This window comes from Moschus berezovskii, chromosome 3 (genome assembly GCF_049115385.1).
Source record: "Moschus berezovskii isolate FMDL1 chromosome 3, NW_MosBer_1.0, whole genome shotgun sequence".
NCBI lineage: Eukaryota > Metazoa > Chordata > Mammalia > Artiodactyla > Moschidae > Moschus > Moschus berezovskii.
Window position 1 is genome coordinate 44,702,388 of NC_142462.1, and position 8,040 is coordinate 44,710,427.

Sequence of the window (8,040 nt, forward strand, 5' to 3'; positions counted from 1 at the left end):
ATATGTGAACCGTGAACTCCCAGATGTTCAAGCAGGTTTTAGAAAAGGCAGAGGCACCAGAGTTCAAATTGCCAACATCCGCTGGATCATGGAGAAAACAAGAGAGTTCCAGAAAAACATCTATTTCTGCTTCATTGATTATGCCAAAGCCTTTGACTGTGTGGATCACAAGAAACTGTGGAACATTCTGAAAGAGATGGGAATACCAGATCATCTGACCTGCCTCTTGAGAAACCTGTATGCAGGTCAGGAAGCAACAGTCAGAACTGTACATGGAACAACAGACTCGTTCCAAATAGGAAAAGGAGTGCGTCAAGGCTGTATATTGTCACCTTGCTTATTTAACTTATATGCAGAGTACATCATGAGGAATGCTGGGCTGGAAGAAGCACAAGCTGGAATCAAGATTGCTGGGAGAAATATCAATAATCTCAGATATGCAGATGACACTACCCTTATGGCAGAAAGTGAAGAGGAACTCAAAAGCCTCTTGATGAAAGTGAAAGAGGAGAGTGAAAAGGTTGGCTTGAAGCTCAACATTCAGAAAACAAAGATCATGGCATCTGGTCCCATCACTTCATGGGAAATAGATTGAAAAACAGTGGAAACAGTGTCAGACTTTGTTTTTTGGGGCTCCAAAATCACTGCAGATGCTGATTGCAGCCATGAAATTAAAAGACGCTTACTCCTTGGAAGGAAAGTTATGACCAACCTTGATAATATATTAAAAAGCAGAGACATTACTTTGCCAACAAAGGTCCGTCTAGTCAAGGCTATGGTTTTTCCCGTGGTCACATATGGATGTGAGAGTTGGACTGTGAAGAAAGCTGATCGCCAAAGAATTGATGCTTTTGAACTGTGGTGCTGGAGAAGACTCTTGAGAGTCCCTTGTACCGCAAGGAAATCCAACCAGTCCATTCTGAGGGAGATCGATCCAGGTGTTCATTGGAAGGACTGATGCTAAAGCTGAAACTCCAATACTTTGGCCACCTCATGCGACGAGTTGACTCACTGGAAAAAAGACTCTGATGCTGGGAAAGGTTGGGGGTGGGAGGAGAAGGGGACAACCAAGAATGAGATGGCTGGATGGCATCACCGACTCTGTGGACATGAGTTTGAGTGAACTCCGGGAGTTGGTGATGGACAGGGAGGCCTGGCGTGGTGTGATTCATGGGGTTGCAGAGATCGGACACGACTGAGCGACTGAACTGAACTGAACTGGAGAGAAACCCACAATAAAGAATGTCAGTATATAGGAAAGGTAAAGGTAAGTATTCATAGCTCTGTACACAGTATTCTCACCTGTGTTATTTAAGCTTCACAGCAATCCTTCAAGTTACATTAGAATTAATACTTCCTTTACAGAGAAAATGAACACAGAAAATACGCAAAATTGCCCCTGGCCAGACAGTTAGTAGACAGTGGTGCCAGTGTTTGAATCTAGCTTTGTCTAAAGTCAAATCATTCACTCACTAGTACAGTTATTCAGTTCAGTTCAGTCGCTCAGTCGTGTCCGACTCGTTGCGACCCCATGAGTCACAGCACGCTAGGCCTCCCTGTCCATCACCAACCCCCGGAGTTCACCCAAATTCATGTCCATCGAGTCGGTGATGCCATCCAGCCATCTCATCCTCTGTCGTTCCCTTTTCCTCCTGCCCCCAATCCCTCCCAGCATCAGAGTCCTTACCAGTGAGTCAACTCTTCGCATGAGGTGGCCAAAGTATTGAAGTTTCAGCTTCAGCATCAGTCCTTCCAATGAACACCCAGGACAGATTGCCTTTAGAATCGACTGGTTGGATCTCCTTGCAGTCCAAGGGACTCTCAAGAGTCTTCTCCAACACCACAGTTCAAAAGCATCAATTCTTCAGCACTCAGCTTTCTTCACAGTCCAATTCTCACATGCATACATGACCACTGGAAAAACCATAGCCTTGACTAGACGGACCTTTGTTGGCAAAGTAATAGGTTGGTCATAACTTTCCTTCCTAGGAGTAAGCGTCTTTTAATTTAATGGCTGCAATCACCATCTGCAGTGATCTTGGAGCCCCCAAAAATAAAGTCTGACACTGTTTCCACTGTTTGCCCATCTATCTCCCATGAAGTGATGGGACCAGATGCCATGATCTTAGTTTTCTGAATGTTGAGCTTCAAGCCAACTTTTTCACTCTCCTCTTTCACTTTCATCAAGAGGCTTTTGAGTTCCTCTTTACTTTCTGACATAAGGGTGGTGTCATCTGCATATCTGAGGTTATTGATGTTTCTTCTGGCAATCTTAACTCCAGCTTGTGCTTTTTCCAGCCCAGGGTTTCGCATGATGTACTCTGCATATAAGTTAAATAAGCAGGGTGACAATATACAGCCTTGATGTACTCCTTTTCCTGTTTGGAATCAGTCTGTTGTTCCATGTCCAGTTCTAACTGTTGCTTCCTGACCTGCATATAGGTTTCTCAAGAGGCAAGTCAGGTGGTCTGGTATTCCCATCTCTTTCAGAATTTTCCACAGTTTCTTGTGATCCACACAGTCAAAGGCTTTGGCATAGTCAATGAAGTAGAAATAGATGTTTTTCTGGAACTCTCTTGCTTTTTCGATGATCCAGAGGATGTTTGCAATTTGATCTCTGGTTTCTCTGCCTTTTCTAAAACCAGCTTGAACATAATAGTACAGCTATTAGTGGTAAAATATTAGCTATTTACTGAAAGCCTTACTGTGCTCTTCTTACCCTGAATTATAATTATTTACCGATAGAAACAATGTGTGTAATTTATTATGCCACAAACATGAAAAGAAAACAGTTGAGTACCGAACGTATATGCAGACTTAATATTTACTAGACCTGTGAGGTTCTTCAGAGCAGAGTCTGGACTTCTGTTGTTTATTTTTTAGTCTGTTAAATGGACAGCCTGGTAGAATTGTAGGACGCTGTCACTGAATTAATGAATAGGTGGATTCTTTTTGATAAGGAGAGAGAGTGTGGATATCACAGCCTCCCAACACAGGGCCTCATAGATTGATCAATGTGATATGGGAAATATAAGAACCTCTGAGCTAAAAATGTGAGTAATTGTATTTATTTTGCCATTAAAAAATTATATTTGACAGATATTCATTACACTCAAAGCTTGACTGCTATACTGAACTGGATGTTTTTTCTAATGGGTAATGGAAATCATTAGGGAAAAAGCCCTCTCAGTTTGCTCTTAACAATACTGATGTAAAATTACCTCTAAGTCTTTGACATGAAGTGATCTCAATATAAATAAGTTTAGGACAAACACATGTGTGCACAGATATACATGTTCACACATGCACACACACCTAATGTAATTACTCAGCCTCTTTCTCCTATATGTTTATATTATATATAGTATAACGATATAAATATATAAATAAACATGTATGTATTAAAATATGAATATGTAAATAAAATATTAACATAAGTTATATACATTTATATAGTATTTTATGGGCTTCCCAGATGGTGCTAGTAGTAAAGAGCCCACCTGCCAATGCAAGAGACAAAAGAGGGGCAGATTTGATCCCTGGGTCAGGAAGATCCCCTGGAGGAGTATGGCAACCCACTCCAGTATTCTTGCCTGGAGAATCCCATGGATAGAGGAGTCTGGTGAGCTACATTCCATAGCATCTCAAAGAAGTCAGACATGATTGAAGTGACCCAGCGTGTATATAATATATTATATAGTTAATATATTTTATAGTTAATATATTTATTATACATATATTATAATATATAATTATGCATATATGACTTATAGGATTTCATCATATGATTGAAAAAATTTTAAAAAATGTCTAGATAGTGGAAAGGTGTAAACTGGTATTCTATTTCCTGGATAACATTTCAGTGCTTTGATTTTCTTGTTCTTGTACAGGTGAAGACAGATGATAGAGTGGTTAAGATGGACCTCGGTTTACTCTTCCTAAGAGTACGCAGAATGGATGCTGGGACCTATTTTTGCCAGACAGTAGAGCATAGTTTTGTTCATACAATCCGTAAAATCACTCTGGAGGTAGTGGAAGAGGAGAGAGTGGAGGAGATGTTTAACAAAGACTTTGAAGAGGACAGGCTTCATAAGATGCCTTGTCCTGCTCAGAGCATCATCCCACGTGGGACAAAACCATGGTACAAGGAATTCTTGCAGTTGATTGGTTATAGCAACTTCCAGAGAGTGGAAGAATACTGTGAAAAGGTATGGTGCACAGATAAGAAGAGAAAAAAGCTTAAAATGTCCCCATCCAAGTGGAAGTATGCCAACCCACAGGAAAAGAAGCTCCGTCCCAAAATTGAGCACTATCGCCTGCCGAGGCACGCGCTGGACTCCTGATGGGGTGGAACCTTCTACTGGCTTCTGAAAAATTTATATTTAGGAACTAAAAAAAAAAAAAACACAGAGAGAAACCATATACTTTCTTTGCATTGCTTAAAAAGAGTTCTCTGTAATATAGAAAGGATTATAGAGGTGATATCATAAATTGTTCTACATACTCATTTGACTGGTTAACCTCACATAAAATTAACTATTCTTTTTTTAAACCATGGATTTCTCAATGATTTCACATTCTGTTTATCAGAAGATGACCATAGCTGTAGCTTTGAGTAGTTGGCTGCTTTTCCATGGCAGTTATTATTTTACTCTTAAGATTAATGCAATATTGCTGAAAAATTAGATATTTTCATAATCATGGCAAAAATAAATGTTTGAATCTTTATGAATTTTGCCTTTCCGTCACAATGTAAAATATATAGATTATCACATACTTTCACATTCTCATGTGAACCATCTGTACTCTTTTAAGAATTAATGTAGTAGTGTTGTCTAAGCCATGAGCTTTATGAAGCAGGTCTGTTGTAATTATTGTAAACTATGAAAGAAAAATTGTGGTCACTTTGAGGCTTGTGTCCTTCCTAAAACGTTCAATAATAAACCACATTCACAATAGTTATGTTTCAGAATGAAAACACGTTCTTTGAATTTCACTCCAGGGCAGAAAGAAAAATGTTAACATAACATCTCAAAGACAGCAAAGAATGTCAAGACAGAGTGACAGAAAACATTTTTGCTGCCCTCTTGTGGTATAAAAGATATATTCTCTCATCTTTTTCTAATTCTATGGATTGTCCAGTAAAGATTTAGAACCAGTTTTTCAATAAACACATCTAGGTCATTTGAAGAAAAAAAAAAAAACTAACAAGTAAAAATGTGATTCTTATAAGATAATGTTTATGAAAAATTTATTACCTCACAAACCAAAAATGAAGGTACTAAAGCACTGAAGCCCTATTAAAACTTAAATTGTAAAGATTATTTAAAAAAATGATCTTCCCAGAAATCTTAAAGTTATTCCAGAAACATGTTTTATTTTTTAAAAAGTAAAATATTCTGCACTCAGATATCAATATTTCCTTTTAATTTTATATTAAATAGGAAAGTTGTTTCATGAAGTTCAGTTTACTACCAAGATGTTTAGAGAATATTTGCTTGTTTCTTATAAATATTATCAGATATTTTTATATTTGAAGATGATTGTTTCCTGAAGATTTTTCTCTTATTTAGCTGTTAATTTTCTAAAGTATGAAATTTCGAGAGTTTTCATTTAACTAAAACTAAATTCAAGTGAATTACACATAAATAATCATGAATATTTATTTAAGTTCGAATGACATTATTCTCAGTTTTCAAAATTAGCTTATAGGCTATAGTTGATAATGTGATGGTTTGCAATTTCGTTCAAGAATTAATAAATTTAAGAAAGTTTGGAAAGTTCATTAAATAAGTTGCCAAGCTCCCTATATTAGAAATTTAACATTCTCTGAAATGCACAGTTGCTATTTGCCTAAAAATCCACTGGAGGTCATTACTGTCCATTTCAGTATTAACGGAAAGCTGTCCGTGTTTCAGTAAAGGCCTACCCAGTGTGGAGAAAGAGAACCGTGACCCCAGATCAGAGGGTCCTTAGCAAAGTTTGTATCTGCAGTACTCACAGTGAACAGATAAGGCAAAGCACCATTGAACATATTGTTCTGTTAACACAAGAGAAAGGAAAGTAGGATTTTCTCCTGTATTCATTTTTTTTTTTAAAGTAAGGCAGATACAGTATAAGTGGCTATCACTTTCATCTCAATAACACACCCAAAAGCAGTTAATGAGAGCAGTGATGTTAATTGTAAAGTAAAATATTTTGTAGCTGAAGAAATAAAACTGAGGAAAATAACTTTTCTGTTATGTAAATCTTAAGAATTAAATGATTCTAGAAGCTATTTTGACTAAAATGATTATTTTAATAAGCCCCCCAAAAAAAGCCTTTTTAAAATGCTAACTGATAGAAGCCTGATAAGAAAATTTTGAGGACACAAGTTCACAATTTAGGGAGAGGACTAAACTTCATATATACTGATTTTCCCATCTTCTTACATTCTGTCTCTCTCCCACCCTTTTTTCCCTCCTGTATTCTCCCCCATATGTGAGGGCAGGTATACTGCCTCACACACACACACACACACTCACACTTTTAAGATACTGCCTTTTCAAAAGACAAACCAACAACCTATGCTGTCCTGTCCTTCTTGAGAATCTGAAACATACCACAAAACATATTCAGCCTTTTGCTCTGTTTGGCATTAGAAATCAAATGTAGAATCTCCTTTGAGAAATATGCAAACTTGGAAAATCACAAGTGATTTATGCCCCTTTTCTTGAACTCAGGAAGGACACATACTTAGTCACCTACCTTGACCCCAGCACATTTTCCCCAGACATCATGCCCTCTGGGAACACACAGGTGAGAAAGAATCATAGCCACTCATCCTAAGGGACATCTCCATGTAAGTCAGTCTCCTGCTTCTTCAGATGTCCTCTGTGATATTCTCTGGGAAGGGAGAGGACCTGTGAATAGAATGAGCTTTGGCATAAAATCATGTGCACTTCAGTTTTCAGTCCTGAGTCACCTGTTAAGCTAAAGATGGAGAATTGTTAGCTAGAAGGACTATAACTTGAATGGAATTTACTTTATGGTTTGTGGGGTCTCTTACACATCCAGCCTTTTATATTGTTCATGTTTTCTTTTGTGTTTATTACTGAATATTTCAGTGCAAATTTATCAACTTGGAGAAACAGAGATTAAAAATAGAAGTAAACACTAATACGAGCTCTAGAAAAAAAAGGGAACAGAAAGTCTTTGCCTAATAAGTAAGTGGCAATTCTATATACATGTATATGTATATATATATATATATATATATTAGAGTCTTTTTTCCTTCCTAAAGTTAGTTAAATACTTAGGAGATTTTTATCGAGTGTTTAATATTTACTATAAGGTATAGGGTTTTGTAAATCCTCATAGTGATTATGAACATTTGTAAAATTTGTAAAATACAGTAAATCATTTTGAGTGCTTGTATTAAGCATGAATCAAACACAGCAAATGTTGTCCTTGAAATGCATTGTCTTCAGCTTGACAGATACATTAAAATATTTAAAATATTACCTAGCCTTGAATAGGTATTTGAGATCCCAGGAAAAAATGCCACAGTCATAATGACAGTAAGGAGTTGATGTTCTTTTTCTTATTGCAGAGAATCACATTGAATTACTTCTTCAAAAACAGTGCTCATTTTTCAGGCCAACAACTGTTGCATTTGAATCAGATATAAATAATCGATTTCCAATGAACACTTTTGATTGTAGTATGTTATTTAAGCTGGTACGTTTATTTTTCTTGGGAAGATAGCATTATCTTTTGGATTTCATTCTAAACTGAGTGTGTTCTGTGTTAAAATGGCTTATTTATAAGCTGGAGGACTGTACTGGGGTATTTTTGTTTATATGACTTCCTTTTATTTGCTTGCCTGCATCCATAACAGCATGTGCCATATTGTTTCTTCTCACTGATGATAAGTTATGAGACTTATTACCACATGGTGATAAGCTGCAAAGACCATTGACAATGGGTCTCTTTGACTGTCACGTGGATCTGCCAATGTACACTGCATAATTTGTACCATTATGTATAATTTCTATTTAG

At 36.9% G+C, this 8,040-nt stretch overlaps 1 protein-coding gene across 1 annotated transcript in view; it reads left to right on the plus strand.

Annotated features, from left to right (window-relative positions):
- Window positions 1-7,271, plus strand: part of SEMA3E (semaphorin 3E) — a 305,001-nt gene extending 297,730 nt beyond the window's left edge. The window contains exon 17 of the mRNA XM_055420631.2: window positions 3,891-7,271. Coding sequence (XP_055276606.1) covers window positions 3,891-4,343 — 453 coding nt within the window. The 3' untranslated portion in view covers window positions 4,344-7,271. The remainder of the gene's footprint in view (window positions 1-3,890) is intronic.
- The last annotated feature ends 769 nt before the right edge of the window (window positions 7,272-8,040 follow it).